At 47.0% G+C, this 20,511-nt stretch overlaps 5 protein-coding genes across 5 annotated transcripts; all 5 read right to left on the reverse strand.

Moving 5' to 3' along the window:
• Positions 1-2,872: 2,872 nt before the first annotated feature.
• Positions 2,873-4,031, reverse strand: PFICI_10405 (uncharacterized protein; the record flags this gene model as incomplete). The annotated part of the gene is made up of 3 exons (XM_007838986.1): positions 2,873-2,910; positions 2,967-3,494; positions 3,596-4,031. The coding sequence occupies 3 exons, from the start codon at positions 4,029-4,031 to the stop codon at positions 2,873-2,875; spliced, it is 1,002 nt and encodes a 333-aa protein (XP_007837177.1).
• Positions 4,032-4,763: 732 nt separating this feature from the next.
• PFICI_10406 (uncharacterized protein) lies at positions 4,764-7,301 on the reverse strand (the record flags this gene model as incomplete). Its single annotated transcript, XM_007838987.1, has 1 exon — positions 4,764-7,301. The coding sequence occupies one exon, from the start codon at positions 7,299-7,301 to the stop codon at positions 4,764-4,766; it is 2,538 nt and encodes an 845-aa protein (XP_007837178.1).
• An 820-nt stretch (positions 7,302-8,121) lies between these two features.
• PFICI_10407 (uncharacterized protein) lies at positions 8,122-10,498 on the reverse strand (the record flags this gene model as incomplete). The annotated part of the gene is made up of 3 exons (XM_007838988.1): positions 8,122-9,904; positions 9,968-10,079; positions 10,135-10,498. The coding sequence occupies 3 exons, from the start codon at positions 10,496-10,498 to the stop codon at positions 8,122-8,124; spliced, it is 2,259 nt and encodes a 752-aa protein (XP_007837179.1).
• A 1,481-nt stretch (positions 10,499-11,979) lies between these two features.
• On the reverse strand, positions 11,980-13,004 carry PFICI_10408 (uncharacterized protein; the record flags this gene model as incomplete). Its single annotated transcript, XM_007838989.1, has 2 exons — positions 11,980-12,646; positions 12,709-13,004. The coding sequence occupies 2 exons, from the start codon at positions 13,002-13,004 to the stop codon at positions 11,980-11,982; spliced, it is 963 nt and encodes a 320-aa protein (XP_007837180.1).
• A 4,045-nt stretch (positions 13,005-17,049) lies between these two features.
• Positions 17,050-18,077, reverse strand: PFICI_10409 (uncharacterized protein; the record flags this gene model as incomplete). Its single annotated transcript, XM_007838990.1, has 5 exons — positions 17,050-17,109; positions 17,175-17,529; positions 17,589-17,668; positions 17,734-17,773; positions 17,842-18,077. 5 exons carry the CDS (start codon positions 18,075-18,077, stop codon positions 17,050-17,052), a joined length of 771 nt encoding a protein of 256 aa, XP_007837181.1.
• Positions 18,078-20,511: the final 2,434 nt, after the last annotated feature.

Genomic DNA, 20,511 nt, shown 5'->3' on the forward strand with positions numbered 1-20,511 from the left:
AGACGGAGGATAATAAGCAGACTGGCCAGGAGGATAATAAGGAGACTGGTTAGGACACCGACTAGGACACCGATAACGAGCTTTAAAGTGGTGAACGCACTGAAAAATACTATGGCATCGCTTTATTCCCCTTTTTATGCCATTACGGGATAAAAACCTTCGATTCGTATATTTATTTTATTATATTTATATTGCCTTTAATTATTATATAATACTAAAAGCTTCGTTTTTTAATATAAAGTATATTTATTTATTTAACTCTTAGCTCCCTTTATAAATACTAGGACTTTTAAAAATATTTATAAATATAAATACTATTACGTGCGGTTTTAATATTTATTAAAATTTAATTATAATCGCGCTTATTAATATTTTTATAAATATATAAATTAATACAAGGTATCCATTATTATCGCCTCGAGTAGGGGGTTAGCGATTGCTATATCGTTTGTATTATAATTATTATAATAAATAATAAATATAATAGCGCCAGGATTTCGTTATTTGTATTTGCATCGTCGTCTTATATATTATAATAATTAATAGCTTTTGTCTTTTTTTACCGCCCTTTATCTCTAAGCCGCAGCAACCCCGGCGCCCTTATATAGGATCGGCTTTTATATTTCGTCTAATTTTACCAGATTCTTTTAGGTTTTAGCTTATTATAATAGCAATTATTATTAAAGCTAATCGTGCTTTTTAATATATTAATTATAAATATATTTAAATTAAAACGGTAAGTTTTGTATTATTTTATAATTTTATTAAAGATTTTAAAATAAGGTGCAAAATATTAAAATAAAGGTTTTAAGCGTTTTATAATTAATTTATAATATTAAATATATTTTTATATATATTACGGAAAAGTTTATTTAATATATTAGCTATTTATAAAATAATATTATTTCTTAAAGCGATATTTAATTATTATATTTTTTTATTTTAAAACGAGATTTTTAAAGCGCTAAAAATTTTTTTAAGCATTAATTTATTAATCGGTATAAGATAAATATAATATTACAAAAATACCGTTATAATTGGCGTCGCTTTAACGGGATTATATATAGTATTATTTTTAATAGGAAATAAAACCTTAAAAAATACCGCGTCTAATATAATTAAAATAAAAATCGGTAATAAAGCGCCAGCACTAATATCCTAAATACCGCTTCGTTATCTAAAAATATAGCTCCGGTGCCATTATAAATGGGCTTAAGCATTATAATCCTTCCCAGGGTCGCCTTATTATTGGCTATTATTATTAATATTATAATCCTAAATATACCGCCTATTATATTCGCCGGTTTAATATACGATAACTTCGAGTATCGCGCGTTAGCTTTAGCTTAATTTTTTTTTTTAATATTTCGTTTTTTAAGCTTATTACTAAATAAAGACTTAAAAAGTCCCGATGCGAAACGGTATTAGTTTAAACGTTAACGCTTTAAAAAACTAATTCTTAACTATAAAATTAAGCTATTAAAATCGGCTTATTAGCAAAAAAGGATAAAATGGCTTTCGGACGCTAGAAAACGCTATTTCGAATTATAAATTTATACTTTAATAGCCTTTTAGGGTTTTTTATCCTTTATTAATAGCTGCGGCATATATTTTATTTGCTTAGCAGATTAAATAAGCTTAAAGGCTAACGAAGTCGCTAAGCATTTAAATTAAAACAATATTTTAATAAGTTAATTATATATTTTCGAATTTAATTTTATAATCCTATTTTTTATCCCAGGAAATGTCTTTTCCTTTATTTTATTAAAAAAACCTAAGCTAATAATATTTGCTATAAAAAATAAGCTATAATAAACTAATTAATCTTATACCTTTTTATTTAAACGCAATATTATTTATTTCCCTTAAATATTTAGGTTTTTAAATTACTCGTATACGGCTGCGAAAACAGCTGCGTAATTTGGATAATAGCCGTGTAACGGCGTGGAATTCGATAATTTCCTAAAATACGGTCCGTTTTAGCGTATAAATAGCTTATATTTTTGCTATAACCTATTATATATTTTACCTTTATATATCGCTTATAAGCCGGTCGCCGTTAATAAATCGTAAGCCGAATATTTCGACCGCGCGCGGTTCTTTTATATTTATAATTAGCTTATCCCGGCCGTTTGCGATAAATATAACCCTTTTTATTTAATATAGCACGTAATGCTAATAATATACGAAAAATATTTAATTTAAATATAGCTTTATTATGCGTTTAAAGGCTTCGAAAATTTATTACCGCCTCGGCGGCCACGGCTATACCTATTTTTTTTTTTAAAATATAAGCTTTTTATACGTTCCGTCGGCGTAAAATAAGCGATTAACGTACGCGTATATAATCGCGTTCCGCTTATGCGAAAAAAATAAACTATAAACCGGGCCTCGTATATAGCTTATACCTATCGTCTCATATAAAAGGATTCGCAAAAATCGTCGATTTATAAGCTTATATCGTTTATTATTATAAAAATCGCAATAATTAAAATAAGCTAGCTAAAGTTCGCTAAATTATAACGCTATAAAAGCATTATATTAATATAAAAGTGGTGCTAGGTTATAGTGCTATATAACAAAAACTGGACTAGCTAGACTCGCTAAATTTTAGGTGGGCTTACGTGGAGGGATAGGGTTTACGATTATAATATATGTATTTAGCGTATGCTTGGGCATATAAAAAGATAAATGGATATAGCATACGATACTATAAAGTACCTTTTTATTAATTATATGCATACTAATATAAAGTTATAATTTTATTTTAATATACTCCTTTCTACCTATTACTATTATTCTGTTAAAAGCCGACTTTAATATCCATTCTTTATTATAAAAATAATGCATTATTAAAAACCTTATAAGATAGCTAAAGACACCATAAGACAGAGTAAAATAGCGCGAGACCTGCCTTAAACAGCATAAGACCTGCGTAGAATAGTGTTTTTGGAGTCGATTTTTACCCAAAATAGCAGTCATCCCCATTTTTCTGTCAAAGAGCGTCGCGGCAATCTGGCCCAAGTCACCGCCGGCCGCAAAGACGCGAGAGCAAGCCGCCGCAAGCAAGACGGCCATGATCCCTGCCCGGGCCACCGTGGAAGGCTGCCGAGAGGAAAAGAAGAGGGCGTCGGATGGGTGCGGAGCAGCAAATACAGCGTTCAAGACAAAGGGAACAAACGCCAGGACATGAGGCGCCAGAAGCAGATACAAGAATTTAGAATGGTCAAGCTGGCGCGGGATGATGAGAGCCGAGATCAGATTGACACCGAGCACCGCGAGCCAGGCCGTTGGTAACCACGAATTTCTTGTTGCTTGCGGGTTTGGACTCGGTTGATTCTTCTTCATATCCTTCTTGTCGTGGATCGACGATACCTCGTTGGCTTCGTCATATACCAGAAACGTGACAAAGGACAAATTGGCCGCAAAGGAGATGGCGACAATCTGACCCAGTAACATGAAGAGCCAGAGGTGGGGAATTCTACTCTTCTGGCCTTTTGTGTGAAATGGTCATGTCAGCCTTGTTGTATCGAAGCAATATAACTTGCACAGGGAAGAAGGGGAAAAGGAGGTAATTTTTTGCATGGGAACCCACCTTGAGCAGCCAGCATAACGCTCCATATAGCACAAAAGCCAAAGATTTGCATTGACCACCACGCTCGCAGAGGCGTCTCCAAGGTCGCGACCCAAGCCTGCTGAAAAAGCGTGGTATCACGAAGCCAGGCGCCGAGATGCAACTTGCCGTCTTCGCCGCCGAGGAGACCAAAAAGCGGCGACGAGGCCGACGAGGCCGCCGCCCATTCTTGGTAAGACCATTGAAAGAAGCAAAACATGTGGTACCATGTCGTTGCCAGGCTGAGAGCCGCGAGGGCGCTGAAGACGACAATGGCGTGCCGGCGCCGCCGGTCAACGGGGCGCGAGGATCCTCCCCGCGTCCAGGCAATCCGGATGCAAAAGACGGTGAGCCCAGCGCAGGCCAGGAGGTAACCCGCGAGTATGCCAATCGGGCGGGTATTAGATAGTTCTACCATGGCGGTGCAACGTGAAACGAATTGCGGCGTGATAAAGACAGTATCATTAGGTGCGTGTATAGCATGAAAAACAGTATTATTTACTCCAATGCCCCCACAAGCCCTCTGAAGTTCGCGGTGCGCCGTCGACTAGCACAGCTCCGCAATGACAATGGGCCTCAGTTCCCCATAAGAAAGCGTACGCCAATCAAGTACTAATCGATTACTTACAGGCACCAACTCGACAAGTTTGCCAAAAGATTATAGTCCATTCTTTCTCGAAAAGACCAAAGGTATCATTCTGCATACTACGTGGTTGCATCATGGGCAGCCGTTTATACTTATTCAAACACCATGCAATGTGTTCAATCACAAGTGCTATTATTACTTGGCGGTGGAATTTTAGTGCAAGCATAATCGAATTCCCACATGATACAACCGGTCGTTGCAAGAATCGATCTGCACCAATTCATACCTCTTTCTCATAGCATTTCGATGACTGATTCCAAAATCTAGTGACACATAGACGCTATTGTATTATGATTGACTTCTTATTCTGAAGTGAAGAAACAAAATTCATGCCCTATACAGAGCTCTAATCCTTTGTGCTCGCAGCCAATCCGTGCAAAAGAATAAAACCCAGACCTCTTTACCTCGAGCTTACCAGTGCCTATCCAGGTCTCTGTATATCGTAACTCCAACGCCTAACAATACTTGAAACCACATCATTCATGTAAACAATCTCATGCAATTCTAGTCTGACTCGTCTTCCGAGTCCCATATGATCTGCGGGGGTTCCTGAATGTCACCATTCACCAGGCTGTCCGGGAGCATTTGGCTCTTGGTAGGGAACTGCGACGACCGAAGAGAGTGCTCATGTGCCACCGGACTGCTTGTCGCATGAGTCTGTGCAGGGGCTGTACGCTGCGCGCCAGCCATGGGTGGCAGCGGTACAGACTTGCCTGGCGATACATGCGGGCTCGAGGACATTTGGCTTATGGTTGTAGCCTGTGACGGGCGGGTTTCTCTGCGGTTGCGTTGGCTTTGCGAAGCTGGTAGAGAACGTGCTGAAGAGGCCGTGGCAGTTTTGGGTAAGGCTGGTCTTGCAAAGACGCTGCTACCACGTCGATTACCACGGTTGTGAGCGACCTGCGGAGGCGACTGGCTGGAGGGAATCACTTCTGCCTGGTCGGAGGATTCCAGCTGCGTCGCGTGGTCAATATCGCTCCGTATCTGATGAGCAAGCTCTTGTGACTCGGTCACATTCAAGCTGCTTTGAATCACGTCCTGCTCGGCATCCTCGCCCCACAGTGCACATCGTAGATTTGAAGTAAGCTGGCCAACAACAGCAGGCGGGACATAGGAAAATTTCTGCGGCGCCCTGGGCCATCCATTCTGTTGCATAACCTGATTGGACACTGGGTTATTGAGCTCATACATGCTGAGAACCTCAAAGGCAAACTTTGATCGCTTCATCATGCCTTGGTTGAACTCTGCATTGCCAAGACCGTCTTCGTGAATTTGACCGGCTGTCTTTGCGGGCCCAAGTGTACACATGTACCTGAGCTCGCTGATCGGTCTTGGAACGTAAATCCAAACACGATGAACTGTTTCGGGTATCTTCCAATCCCGGAACTCGTGAGTTTTTCTGCGCTTAGTCATGTTCTCAACATGCTCGCAGTATATGGATATGATGATGTCAGACCGGTCGGTTATAGGTCCTGTCGCTTTGATAGTCTCGAGGGGAACTCGCTGACTTTCCATTCCTTGCGTGTATCCTTGCGTATATCCCTGCGTGAACTCTTCTTCATGCTCGGTGCGTTCCGTTTCTCCTAGCCTGGCCCGTGGTGTTCGGCTTGGTGTTTGCTCGATTATGTCGTCTACAAAGTCTTGAGCGGACGGCGTCGTATTCCTTGGTCTTGAATTCTCACTATCCTCTTCCTGGTCGACACTACCCTCGTCCTCGGCAACGATAGGCGTACTATTCAAGGTCTCGTGATCCACTGGATGGTCAGAAGAAATGAGGAGTGCTTGTGTTTCTGCCCCAGCTGCAAAATCATCCTCGATTCCATCTGCAGTTATCACAACTTCATTTACATCCTCTCGTATTTCAAAGGTACTTTCTGACACGACGGTAGACGTTGCGTCAATAACACCATCTTCATCTGTTTCGGTCTCCTCTTCAAGTTCGTCGTCTGAGTCGGGGACCTCGGAAAGGGGTTGTCGTTGTGATGTCCTCACCTCCACCGGCTTTGGCGACTTTGGCTTAGTCCTTCCTGGGGTGACATTCTCTTTGTCTTCAGGCAACTCGAACCTGATCCTTTTGGCCGGCGTTACCGTGCCCGAAGGGAGTAGAATTCCTTTTGCCTTTGCTTTTGGTGTCGGTGTTATTGGTGAGCTGTGGCTTGTGCTGTACGAATCTTGAATTACCAGCGTTCTAGGTGTTTTCGTCACGGGCTTTTGTATAGAAACCGAGGGTGACGTCTTGTCACTTTTTTGCTTCAGTGGTGAGGGTTCTGTCTCCGGGTTGTATCTAAGGCAATCAGGAGTGTCCGGGTGCTTTAACGGCGAGGGTGCCTTCTGAGGGCTGTCTCTTAGCAAGAGAGGAGTGGCCGGAGATTGAGAAGAAGGTATTTCGGCCTTCTTTTGCCGGTTTGCGGGGGTGGTTGCGACAGGCTTAGCTGCCGATATCACCTCGACTTCATCGCTAACCTCTTCGCTCTTCCGCTTCCTGGGCGTCTCCTTGACCAGATCCAGGTTCACAGCGTCTTCATCTTCCGAGTCCGGGATCTTCCAGACGTCCTCATCCTTGCTGGTGCTCGACAAAAACTGCGTTAGGGTCTGTGTATGAAAGCTGCTGGATGCACTGGGTGGGTCTCCCATTGTCTTGCGTCTCTTGTTACTTCGCGGCTTCTCGTGTTTTTCGTCATCCTGTGCCACATTGCCCGTTGTCCGCCTTCGATTACTGCGGGCACTGGTCTTCCGCGTCGCCTTCTTCTTGACAGCAGGCTGCTTTGGCACATTTGCAGCCCCTGCGGTCTCCTCGTTCTCCTTCTCGTCATCGTCATCACTACTGATCAAGAGCTGGAGATCTTCCTGGGCGGCTGCTGACACAAACTCCATTTGTGTTAAAGTCTGATCCGGGCGCTTGGGAGCAGCGCGGCGACCATAGGTCTTTGTAACCTGGCGGCGGCGAGTTGGGAAATGTAGTTGTTTGAGCTCAGGTGCCGCGGACTTCTGCACTGCTTTCGCAGGCTGCGGCTGGGCAGCAGCTCTGGTCTGGACAGGCATCTTGTCCCTATGCTCTTCCCAAGGGCGCGATGCCAACTTCTCTTGTTTTCTGTTTACCTCAATGTCCCAGCCAAGCATACAAAGTCTTGTGTACCAGAATAATTAGTATTTGATTCTCGGACTGGTCGCTGGACCCTCACATTTGTCATGACCTTGCATCGGACTGGATTGAAAGTGATGCAGGGATGCGATGCGGGTCAGCTCCAGACGCGTCTTGGTGTTTCAAGCTAGCAGCACGCGTCAAGTGCATAAAGTCCATTAGAGCAGCTTCAATAGATGAATGATTTTGATCATAAAATTAGTGGGCCTCAGTCACGTCCATGGTCGGCACGGGGGTTCTAGAATCCACACACTCAATTAAGCGCTAACATACATGTAGTAGTATATCGTAACTAGGGTCGAGTATTAGGAATACCTTCGTATTCACATTGCAAGCTCTCAAGCCCCTCTGCGTCCCCTTGAAAAACAATGCGTATCCTCCCCATGAATACGTTTTCAGTTTCTCATTTCTCGGAGCTCAAAACGCATCCTTCTAAGTTATCATGTTCATTTTTAGTACAATGCGATTTAGCACAAACAGGTCCCTATGAAAACCATTGCGTGCCTCTCTGCGTATCGTTTCAAAGGGTATGTCCTCCGATACAAAGCCCTCACTCCCAAACTGGCAAAACTTTTTGTAGTCCACGAATCGCCAGTCTAAACGATCGAGGTCGCTTTTGTTGTTGCGAGAACCAAAACATTACTTGCAAAAGGCAAACGGGTATGATGTGAGAAGATGTAACCATTAGGCGCTCCGCCGACTGAGAATCTGCAGTGGCCTCTAAGAGTCTGCAGGAGCAGCAGATCCGGGAGCAGGGGAAGCACCCTCACCACCCTTTACACCTCCGCGGCCACCTCTTCCACGACCACCGCGATCTCCTCTTCCGCCTCTAGACCCTCCACGACCTCCGCGGCGGCCAGACTCGGGTCCGCTTTCGCCGCCGCTAGCAGTGCCGCGGTCCGTGGCGCTGCGATAGCCACTCTGACCGCTCGAGGTGCCCCTTGTGCTGCCCCAAGTGCCTGCACCGCCTCGGGCAAAAGGCTTGTTGCTCTCTCTAGGTTGAAACAGCTTGACCAAGGGCTTTGATCTATCCTCGCCTTGGCGGGACTTGTACTCCTCTGGCAAGCTAGCCAAAGCTGCATCCCGGTCCTCCGTGCTGCTGAAATGAACAACCTTGTTGTTGCTGTTAGTACCCCACTTGTCCACCTTCGTAATCTTAGACTTGTGCTCCTCGGGGAAGAGATCACGAGTCTGCTCATCAGACTGCACGTTCATAATGAAAAGACCAATGATGTCAGTGGCAGCGCCTCGGGGAGCCGGCGAGGGTGCTGTGTCAGGTCCACTGGTAGCGCCATTGGCGCCAGGCCTGTCGTTCTCCTTGGCAGCTGAAGAGCCGGGAGCGGGAGATGATGAAATTGGCTTCGGGGTTGCAGGCTTGGGCTGGAGAGGCGTGGCAGCAGCAGGCTTGCCCTGGGTTGCCGAAGGGTTACGCTGAGGACCTGTAGGAGCAGCAGGAACGGCAGACGTAGGGGCTGCGGGGAGACCGCTGGCAGTTGGGGCAGGCGAGGGCGTGCTAGTATTCGGCATAGCGGACTGCTGCTTGGCGCCACGGTGCGAAAAGTTGAAACCCTGGGCTCTCATCTCGGTACCAATACGACCATCCTGAATCTCCAGAACCAGCCATCCGAAGGCGGCATCAGCCAGGTTAAAGTTCCACATGTTCTTGAAGGCACTCTCATCAACTTGTCCCAGAGCTGCAGAGCCGCCAACAGGGCCGCCAAAAGGGTTACCGCCGGCGGCTGTTGTAGGCATCTTCTCAACAAGTCCAAGTGCATTCTTGAGTAGATTCTGCTGAGCTTCGTTCTGTTGGATAGCAGGCTCAACCTCGTTCTTCACAGTCTCCCAAACGTCGTTGAAAGATGCCTTCGAGGCAGCCAGCTTACCACGGTAATGATCGAGGGTGGGGTTCACGCTGAACTCGTTGTAGGAGCTGCCGTATCGGAAGTGGAGACCGGCTGAAATAGAGAAATCGGCCTTGAGGCTAACGGATAGCTGGTTCAAAATACCCTCTCGGGCAGGCGAGGCGTGTGTGATGAAGACACGAGTTTCGGTCGGATCGTAAACGCGGTTTGCCGTATCGACGAGCTCGCCCATCTGTAATAGGGTAGTCCACATAGTGCCCTGGCCACCAGCAATCGTAGTGCGGCCCTCGCCATTGTCGAACAGCTTGTGCATGACTACAGCACCACCCAAGCCAAGAAGTCGCAGCTTCACGCCACCAATCTCTAGGAGCATGGAGCGAGCCTCGTCAATAATGTGTAGATTGGGGACCTTGTACTCGCCCGATCGGAACTTTTCGAGGACGCGGACATCCTCGCAAGCACCCCAGACAGTGTAAACGGGAACATCTAGCTTGAGCTGGCCGCTGATGAGCATAGACAGCTCAGAAAGAGGCAGCTGCTCGGGCGCATAGCGAGACTTGACGCCGCCAGGGCCCGAGGCAATCGACTTCTTGACATGTTCCGGAATGAGAGGAGAGTATTGTGCGACGTGCTTAAGAGTCCTGTTGATCCTTGGTTAGTTCCTCTTTCCAGGTGGCAAGTGTCTTCAGAAACTCCAGGCTTACTTCTCCGCAATCCGCTCTAACGAGGTGTCATCGTAGAAACCGAAATCACCAGTGTGGATGATGTGGTCGGCGCGTGCTTGCTTTGCGAGTTCGTTGAGGGAACGGAGATTACCTAATGGTATTAGTACAACCAAAACCCACCAATATAAGGTATGTTTGCCTCTTACCTCGAACGTCAGCTATGCAAAGAACTCGAATAGGGCCAGTCTGGAGGACGCGGCCTTGGTTCGGCAGCAGAGGAGTAGCGCCGGGGGCTGGCTGAATGTTGGTAGCACCGTTGGGCATATAGCCTTGGCTGTTGTAGGGCTGGCGCGGTTGCTGGATGTAGGGGTCAGTCAAGGGGTCTGCAAGTTGGAGTCTAGCATCGCTGCTTCCATGGTGGTATCGCTGCTGGCTGTCTGGGCGCATGCGATTCGAAGGGAAGTCAGGCGGAAGACTGATGTTTCTGTGACCATAGGAACCAGGCGCAGGGCCCATCATGGGAGGAGGCATGTGCGGGCCCATTGGGCCAGTATCAAAGGGAGAGCCCATGATAATGGAGGTGTCTGACAATTGTGCAATTGGCGTAACGTTGACAACTGTGTCAAGGATGAATGGGAGGGTTGGATGGGGAAATGGGCAGTTGCCAGCAAGCTTTGCTGACGATGGCGGATGAGTGGTTTGAATTTCGCGTCTGTTGCCTGGCGAGGTGAAGCTTTCCACAAAGAAACAGACGCCTGGCTCAGGTGTCTAATATAGGATCGAGTCCAAGGGAGAGAGGTGGTGACATACAGCCATGGATCAAGTATGCGCTGCGAAATGAAAGGTGAAGGGAACAATCGAACGAGCGAGTCTTTCGATTCGACTTGGTCTGTTTGTTGTGCTTGGAGGGCGATTGTCGTCGATCGAATCAAACTCGTTCGCAAAATTTCGGAGAACCGCAGGCGCGCGTGGACTTCTTCGACGTGGATATCGTTGTGATTGTCTTGAGCACCGGTCGATAACGTCCGAGGTTCGACAATGTTGGAAGGAGGTAGATTGGGGGGGAGTACTGATGAACTCTTGGGTATCAATTATATGGGAGAAAGAAGGGTTGGATTAAAGATGAAGTCGAGCGGCACGAAAAAATACAGTGCTGGACTTTTTTTTTTTTCTCTACCCTGTAGATGCGGTTATGGACCGAGTTGCAGGAGGAGTGATGGAAGCTGGAGGCGTCTGAAGCTTGTTGGTGCTTGAACCGCTAAGGCTGGGAAGGCAGGCAGCCTGATGAGAGCTGCAAAGCCGCCAGGTGGCGATTGGACAAACGAGAGCAAATCTTCAAGTCCTGCAGCCGACAACACTTGGTTGGCTCCAAACTCGACCAGCTCAAGTCCAGGGGGTAAAAGACCCCAGTTTGGGCAAGCACCTCCAGTCTAGTCCCTAGGCCTCAACTGCCAGGCCTCCTGCCTGTTTTCAATATTCTAATTGCACTAACCATTGATATCCGAATTATGCCGGCACAATGCTCTGCATAAAAGTCGCGACAATTGTAAACCGACCGTGGTGACCAGTCGATTGCCTAATTTTTATACATCAATGCTCATCTATTTCTCTAAATAACTTGACAATGTTTCTAGTGGAAAATGAAATACGTCTTGTGTACAAACTTGACCAGCAGATCCCCAGAATCTGCAGGTTCTTGAGCTATATCTTATAGGCACGTGCCTGTCGAGCAGCATGGGCATACACAACAATGGCAGGTTCCAATTCTCTGGCAGAATGACTGAAATTATTGCAGAAAAATGACCTCTTGAGGACATTCCACAATATGCTTTCTTTTCTTATCGATGCAATCCGGTCATCAATTTGTCTAGAGTGGGGCCGGTTTTTGCCAATGGCTTTCCCTCGTATCATCTATATATGCAACCCATCACTCCCCTATTGTACAATGCTCGGTCATGTTTCCTGTCTATAATTACATGCCAATACGAATACAGATTCCATCCACAGAGTACAGATATTTTACAATTACAGAACTTCGGGCGTGGGATGTCTTATTTGGCATCGAGAGGCTTCATGCCCTTGTGAATAGCGGCAACACCTCCAGTCAGGTTCTCATAGCCGTCACCGCCGACCACGAAACCAGCATCGACAATCATATCCCTAAACTCCTCCTGGGTTGGGAATCGCTCGATACTCTCTACCAGATATTGGTAGCTGTCGCGATCGCCGGTGACCAACTGACCGACAAGAGGAATGCCAGAGAAACTCCAGCGCTTGTAGACGGCATTCAGCAACGGGTTGCCCACCTTGCTGAACTCCAGGCACGCAAACACACCACCGGGTTTCAAGACGCGGTATGCTTCCCTTAGTGCCTGTGGGATGTTGCTGAAGTTTCGGATACCAAAGGCAACCGTGTATAGATCGAAAGAATTCGGCTTGAAAGACTCGGGTAGCACCGTGGCGTCGGCGGGCTGGAAGGAGAGAACAGCCTGCTGAGAGGCAGGTAGCGAAAGAGATCGCTGCTTGCCGACCGCCAACATTGATGTATTTATATCAGAAATAGTGACGCTCACGTCCGGGTTTGCATTGACTTGGTGGGCATGGTGGAGCATGCGGAAGGCGATATCACCAGTACCTCCGGCGACGTCGAGTATGTTCTGCGGTGTAGGCGGGTTGTGAGGGGACAAGCCTGGGTTGAGCGAGCTGACAAAGTGATCCCTGAAACAAGCGCACATTAGATAAGACTTCCAAGAGTCAAGTCATCGAGGTGATACACTTACTTCCATATACGATGCCATCCGAAAGACATTAGATCATTCATCTTGTCGTATGACTCGGCGACGCTGTGGAAAACACCAGCCACGCGCTCCGTCTTTTCTGCCTCTGACAGACCATCTTCAAATCCAAAATGTGTTGTTCTCTCAGACGAGGACGAGGTATTACTATTATTCGTGGCGGGCTTTTGCGCGGCAATCGATGTGCTGAAGGGTTTGGCAGAGCGAACGAAAGAACAGGAACATGAGAGAGAAGGTCGCAAAGTCCGCGTTGCGGCGCGGAAGACAGGTCGAGCCGACATTTTTGCTAGACAGCACACAAGGAATGTCAGTCAGATTCCGTGCCACCGTTCTATTCGTGTACGAGGTCGGTTCGGCTGGTGCAAGCAAAGATCGAGGTCGTGGGTCAGCTGGTACGAAGCCCGATTCTGCAATCGGCTTCCGGAGCTCCCAGAGAAATTTGAGATCGGCCGTTGCAGGGGTAGCCGTTCGGCAGGATTTAGGCCGGGCTGGTGGCGCCAGCAACCCACTAAAGCCCGGGCGAACTTAGCGCATCCCTGGCATCAATGATCATACTCGAGAATGAAGCCGAAGACAAACGTCGAGAGAAATTTCTCGGAATTCAAAAACGCCAATAGATGACAACTTTGCCCTCCCATTCATGACATCATCGGAGCAGATGCATATAGAGTAAAAAAATGGGATTGCCAAAGGATCATTCGCCGGTTTACTAACCTTAGATTGCTGAATCTGACTGCGTCTGCTCCGTTCGCGATCCGAACATCTTCAGCGCAAAACTCTTGGCTGTGGCGCGTGCTCTCCAGACGAGGAAAACAATGAGGGCGAAGAGGAAAATGAGAACGAGGGCAATGGCCACGTTGGGAGCAGTCGACATTGTTGTGAACGATCCAGTTACTAAAGATTGTAGATCTGGTATTTTGTGACGTGGAAGGTCAAAAAATCTGATGCTTTTTTGTGGTGCCTCGATGAGATTTGATCTGGACGATAAAATGTGGTGGACAAGGGACAGGCAACGAGCTGGCGGATGGAAACTTGACTCGAGTTTTCCCTCGATGGGTTGAGTGTTTTGGTGGTACGAATTGCGCTTTTCGTTTCGTACAGCTTTGGGACGTAAACGGACTGCTGCATTGAGCAAATTTTCTCTGATACACAAAGCAAACACAACGATTGAGAAGAATTCTCAGTTGGACTTGCTACATGGACCTCGTTGCTGGTTGCTGGGCGATCGCAATGCCCTAAGCACACATCGTTTCATCACTTTACATTCAACGCGCTGGTCCGCAGTGGTTGGTCAGTAAGCTGTTTTGGAAGATGTACAATTTCCACAATCCAATTAACAGTCAGTAGCACCTGTTGCAAACTTTTCTTGAATTAGATACTTTCCAATATACCATCTTGAACACGGTACAACAAAAGCCGTAGCGTTGGGTACGCGTTGATTCTGGCGGACCACCTAGGACTATAAGGGTCTCTATGAGTCGAGGACTTGTGGAATGCACTTCCACCCGAGAGTATCACGATATGTTTAGAATTGAATGCTACCTAGGTAGACGTCAAGTTTCGGCTGTAGTTCTGCAGCTACTTCTACTTATAAATACGCCTCGCGAACCATTTGAATTCTCGCATCTATCGGATTACAATACACCGATTAATTTGAAATATGCACCGAGGTATTCTATTGCCTAACGTATGAGCCGCATTTGATAATAACTTTCGAAGTTGCAAAAGCCACGGGATTATGTCTCGTGATGGAGTTGACTGATTACGTATGCCAGAGTAAATGCTTTTGTGCTTGTACGGGGAAGAGGAAAGAAACTCGACATGTGGTCTGGCAGGCTGATTCTTTGAGAGCAGACGTATGCAATTTCATAATCTCATCGTGACCTATGGTTTGTACGCAAATACAACTGTTGTCTATTCTACCGTATCACAAGAAACATTTAAATCGTGAAGACGGGTCGTTGTATGAGTCCGGGAGCGGGAGTCGTCTGAAGTTCTATATCTGCTATTCATTTGGTACTGTCAAGGCTCTCGTATAATGATCACTTCCCATATCTAGAATGGTCGCATTGGTCTATTTCATTTCACATGATATTGTCAATAAGCGCCCCGTCAGTGTCACAGATATCAGTAATCTTTCAGTTGGTAGCTAGTATCGTCTGTATTCGTCTATCTACATGCCTCATTACAATCTATCTACATCGTGTATCACATGTGCTTAACCAAATACTTTCGCACTCCATACATCGTCGCGCCCATGTATCCAATTAAACAACCCAATTTTGCGCAGGGGCAAATACGCAAGCAAAATTCCTAGTTCCCAAATAACGCCGATTTCCCATGTGATAATGCCCAAAGATGCTGGATCCCGTAGAGTCCAGATGCCGTAACGCAGAGGAAAAAGAGGAAAAACAGGCCAAGAGTTCCCAAATTCACCGTTTTCTACTCCCGCAAACTGCAAGGAAGTCTCTCATGGCTGTAACAACCCGATCATTCGTATGCAGCGTTCTGTGTCGGATATCGGAGATCCCTCCGTCACCTTTGAGAACGCGCGCTCTGTTTCTGAGGACCCCTGCAAACCGGATAAAAACCACGGCCCAGAATCGACAGCATGCTGAAAGCAAATGCCAAGCAGCGATGCCATCAGTTTGCGAATGCGTCAAACAGTCGGGAGTACAATCATCGCGTGCCGGAGGAGAGGGGAAAAAAATAAAGGGATAAGAATAAGCGTTATACCAGCTCACTTCCGGAGCTGCCAGTACCCGAACTGCTTGACGTGGTGATGCTGCCTTGGGTCCGCACCATGTGTACGAGGCGGTAGATGCCAAATGCAATAAGTGCCAGGACAATGAACAAGACAATGATGATGATGGCAATGACATCGTTTTCCTTCATGATTTCTGAACTTTGACCGCTGCGTCAAACGCGCGGACCTTTTTTCCAACGGCGACTTATGTGCGCACTCGAAATGCTCGAGTTGGTTCTATGGGCAGGGCGAGCAAGATCGACTATGGATCGACTGATCGGCAGGAATGCGGAACCACGACTGGCGGGTGGAGTCTGGGGTAATTGTAATACGTAGATAGCTGGATTGGTGTTCCTTTTTCTACTGTCGTGCTTCAAGTCGGAGCTCGAGTAACTGTGAGGGGATCAATTAGTGACCATAGCCAGGAGAATTATAGCTATTGATTTGGGAAAGAAACGTACATTCTGAGAGACGTTGCGAAGTAAGTGCGAGTATAAGTCGTCGTTTGGCACGATGAATGGAGTGATCTCCACAGGCTAGTCGTGTAGAATGGCGAACCGTGAGAGAGCTGTTAATAATTTTTTAACAAACGATTCTTAAATGTCGCTAACTTCAAGAAAGAGCGGATAGTTGAGATCGAGTCAGAAAATAGATCAATCGTCGTCAAAGATGCGCATGTATGCATTTGCAGCAGTAGGACAGAGGAAGAGAAACACGCCCAAGTGCGACTCACTCAGTACAAATACGAACCGTTGCCCCGCCATTCACCGGCAGTAAATAGCGAGGCTGGATTGAATTTTTTTGGCTGCAAAATGCAAGGCTGGAGAGCTAAAGAGCTTGTGCTGCAGGGGACCTTTGGGACCAGCAGGGGTTGAGCTTCCAGTAGCCATTGCCAATGACGGAGCTCGCGACAGGGGCCCCGTTTTAAGCTAGGCACCTTGTTAGCAGGCTCATCTTTCAGACAGGTGCCACTGGAGCTTCCCAACCTCGTCATATTTCGAAGGTAAGGTAGCCAACACATCACCCACGACTCGCATTTCCGCCTACGGATGAGGATCCACCCTGCTCGTACTTTACGCGTTTGCAAACGGTCACCCACGATGCTGTCGTCTTCTCTGCGTCGCATCATCGTTGCTACGTAGGATTCAATATAAAAGAGCACTATAGGTGAAAGGAAATAAATATTATTCCTTGGTGAGGTTTGAAACACCATTTAAAGCAGAAGCCCATCAAATGCACTAGGTACTCTAGGTATTTTGATGCAGCCTGTCAAGTATGTACCCTCGGTATACGCCTCGTAAACCGCATTTGGCATGACTCCGGAATTTCATTTACACATATCGCAACCTGATTTACTCCTTGGAATTCAAAAAGGAAGAACCTGCGTTTTATAAACGAGGCATTCGTCCTCCTCCAAATGGTGGAAATGTCTCTTCTCAATGCAGCATCACGTAGACTTCTTCTCACCGGGCTGCATGACACGCCTGAACTCCAATGTCAAGGATCGCTGAGGCGTGCTGGGCAACTTCTGCATTGCTCCGAGTCAGCCCTCAATTCAGGGCAACAACGTTTGGTCGATTTCAGTTCATTTCTCCTGTGGACTTGATAATCTTGACGTGTTGTTCGTAGAATTGCAACATCTGTGCAATGGTAAGCCGTAAGTAAGCGTCTTGAGAAATCGCCAAAGAATTTCAGGGAGCCATACCTTCTGGGGACACCGAGAGTATACAATCTTTGTATCGTGCTGAGTCTTCTGTCCGTTTCGCCATGACAGATACACGACCAACTTTCCAGTGTGTTCATCGTGGCAGGCATCAATAGATGCCACATGGTCCTCCCAAGATCCTGCAGGAGGAGTCCATGCCTTTGTGTGGCTTGCCGGTGGACTGCCAGATGCAGGATGTGTGTCGCGCTTGGAGCGCTTGGAGCCATTCGTAGGAGTGCTGGTGGCAGCAGGACGGCCTCGCTTCTTCTTCGTGCCAGCCTGCGAGTCACTGATAATCTTCTCTCGTCCTCCATGTTCTTCGAAATATGCTTCAAGAATGGCAGAAGCATTCTCGCTGGTATCAATTGTTAGCCCCGGCCAGTTGCGCCCGTGATTGTAGCAAAGAAAACACACTTGAGATTGTCTTCGTCCTCCCACGTCTGGTCCTCGGCCTTAGTGTATCCCTCCCACTTGACCTTGAATTTTAATTCGCCCTATTCAATATCAGCACCCGGCAAAAATTCACAGGCAACAATCAAGGCACCATGGTGTTCCTTACCTTGGCGTACACGTGACCGACAATCTTCTCAACGATGAACCTGAGTGTGCTCGCATCAGTCTCGTAGTCCCCACGGCGTGCGGAATGCACGCTCAAGGTGATACCCACTCGTCCTCGTCCAGTTCCTCGTCTTCATCTCCCCCGTCCTTCTCATCGTTTTCGTCTTCATCCATTTTGATATCGCCCGTTACTGGGGCAGGATCCGCATCTTCAAAGTCGTCTTCAATGTCGGTATCCTGTTTCTTGACAATGGGAACCACAACGTCGGTGCCGCCAGCATCGGATGCTTCGTCGTCGCTGATGGCTGGTCGAGTGGTCAGTCGTCGGAAGAAGGACTGCAACATCGTTCTGGATGTGGAAGTAGTAGTAGGAGGAGGAGTAGGAGGAGGAAGAAAAGAGATGTTGGGTATGATATTCAGATAGTAGTGCGCATAAATGAAGGCCGTGCAAAGCCGCAAACAAGTCCAGAAACTGATGCGTGTGGTTGCGCGGGGGAATAACTTCAGGGCAAGGTGTACTTACCCGGAGGCATTGTAAATTGTAGAAGAGGCACAAAGGAGAATCAATCAATCAGTTGAGGTTGACGATGTGCAGGCTGCGCATACGCTGTCGGAATTGCCCAAATGCCCGTTTGGTTGAATCGCGCCGAGGTGTGCGGGCAGCTGCTAGAGTCGCGCGTCGCAAGTCTTCGTAACTTCCTCGTCGCGATTACCTGTGAGTAGGTAGACTGCGGAGTCGTTTTGACGCGACCTGATTGGTGACTGGCCGCAGCCACAACTGCTTGCTCAATCTGCACCGCCACTATCTACTAACCTTAGGTATTTACTTGCACGATTGTATTCATTTTGTGGCTCGTGAGTTCTACATACACAATAGTTCTTTTTCACCCAACACTGAACACTTTGCATCTCTACACTCTGACCTGGATTTATCCAAATCATGCCTCTTGGTGCATTATGATGGCATAATCGACCATTGCCTCACTAGGCTTGGAATGATGATGTCGTTTTCTATCCCATTCTTGTAACAAATCCAGGGCTCCTAATAGTGATGATGCTCAACGCTCCTTAATGGGATAGGCGAGTACCACAGCAGTTCATTATATTGTCTAGAGGTCTTCTCTTTGCTTCTTTGGTGCAACCACCCCCATATGTTTGATATTCTACACAGTACAACTCTTGGTTTTGGCACTTTTGCATTGATCATACGTTGTGATGATCTCAAAACTTGCTTCTCAAAAGTCCTAGATGTGACTTGGTCTCTTCAAACACCTGCGTCAAAATCACATAGTATGCTACTCTTCGGCTCGAAAATCAACTGCCGGTATTCGCCAATTGATAGTGGACAGTTCATCTGGCCCTTGATACAGTAAAGCAAGCCATTGTGCGGCTCGGCCGAGACACATGCCATTGCCGGGCAATCATACATATCTCAAAACTTTTGGGGAGCGCCAAGCTCAGGGCCGAAAGTCTACAAATGCTAAAAAAAAAAAAAAAAAAAATTTTTTTTATTTGGCAATGTCGGCACGCGGAGAGCATGGGGGGACTTTTTAGCTTGCCAAAGCTTGCGCGTGGTAAGAGTTGCCTGCATCGACCGTTTCATTAAAAGTCCCTGCTTAAATGACACGAACATAGCTGAAATGTGCATCCGCTCGTACTGCTGCAGCAGTGCAATTTATCGCACCGTTCGTTCTGCAGGTTGAAAGGGGGAAGACACATTTCGGATGTCGCGAATTTGCTGACAGATTCTGGACATGTACGTACATTCAGTTCTACCGAAAGCCACTCGGCAGAAGTAGGTACGGGCTCGAGGGCCGGTGAGCTTTCCCCTGAGTCCTAATCAGACAGAATGCCTCCACAGCCATTGCACAATAAACCAAATGATACCAGAGAGATATTTGTCACAGACAAGCGAGAGCGAGAAAAAAAAAATTGAAAATGCCGAGAACACATGGCTTGTGGGGTTTGAGACAATGTTGACCCCCCCAATTAAGCAGAACTGGGAATGTCTTTTTGAGACACGGTGGTGATGATGATTATCCGGGACACATGGGCATTGATTGTAAACTTTGTATGTGCATACACCTCATTCACTTGCAGCGAATGCAGATGGAAAGCATGTTTCAAATTGTGTGGCCCTACAAGGCGACATTGGGATAAGTGGTCATTTGTTTTGTATCTCACATACTTGACGCCGATATATCGATTGGATGACGGGCGCCGACTGCCTCTTCACCAGCCCTGGTGGCCGGCGACCGCATCTGCAAGTTACACGCTGTCCAGACTCGAGACCTACGACTGACTGCCTGTCATTCACTCTCACCAATTCATCTAGGCCGAATCATTGATGCATAGGACCCCTTTTGAAAAAAGAAGAGATTGTTTGATACAATCACACACCAAACAATTCAGAAGAGGGAAGGCTGCTTGTCCTCTCCGAAGGTAATAACGTACGTACTTAGTAGTAGTAGTAGTAGTTGTTAATAGCAAAAGCCCCTGAGAGCTGGCTGGGGTCTTGATCCGCCTCACCCGTTCCCTGCGCTGGAGCTTGGCGCCAATCAAGGGCCTGCGGGTAGAGCTGGCTAGGTCCGCGGCCGATCAGTCTGGGCGCTAGCGACGGTGCAGCCAATGACGGAAGCTAGGCCCCCGTCTCAAAGGCAAGGTAAGGCAAAGGCATGGTCCAGGGTAGAGTACGTGCGTGTCCACGGGGAAGCCAGAAGGAAAACCTTTCATCGCAAGCTCGTATGTGTGAATTAATACCAGACCGAAGGGCGGAGGG

Source organism: Pestalotiopsis fici (genome assembly GCF_000516985.1).
Source record: "Pestalotiopsis fici W106-1 unplaced genomic scaffold PFICI_Scf_7, whole genome shotgun sequence".
In the NCBI taxonomy this organism is placed as follows: domain Eukaryota; kingdom Fungi; phylum Ascomycota; class Sordariomycetes; order Amphisphaeriales; family Sporocadaceae; genus Pestalotiopsis; species Pestalotiopsis fici.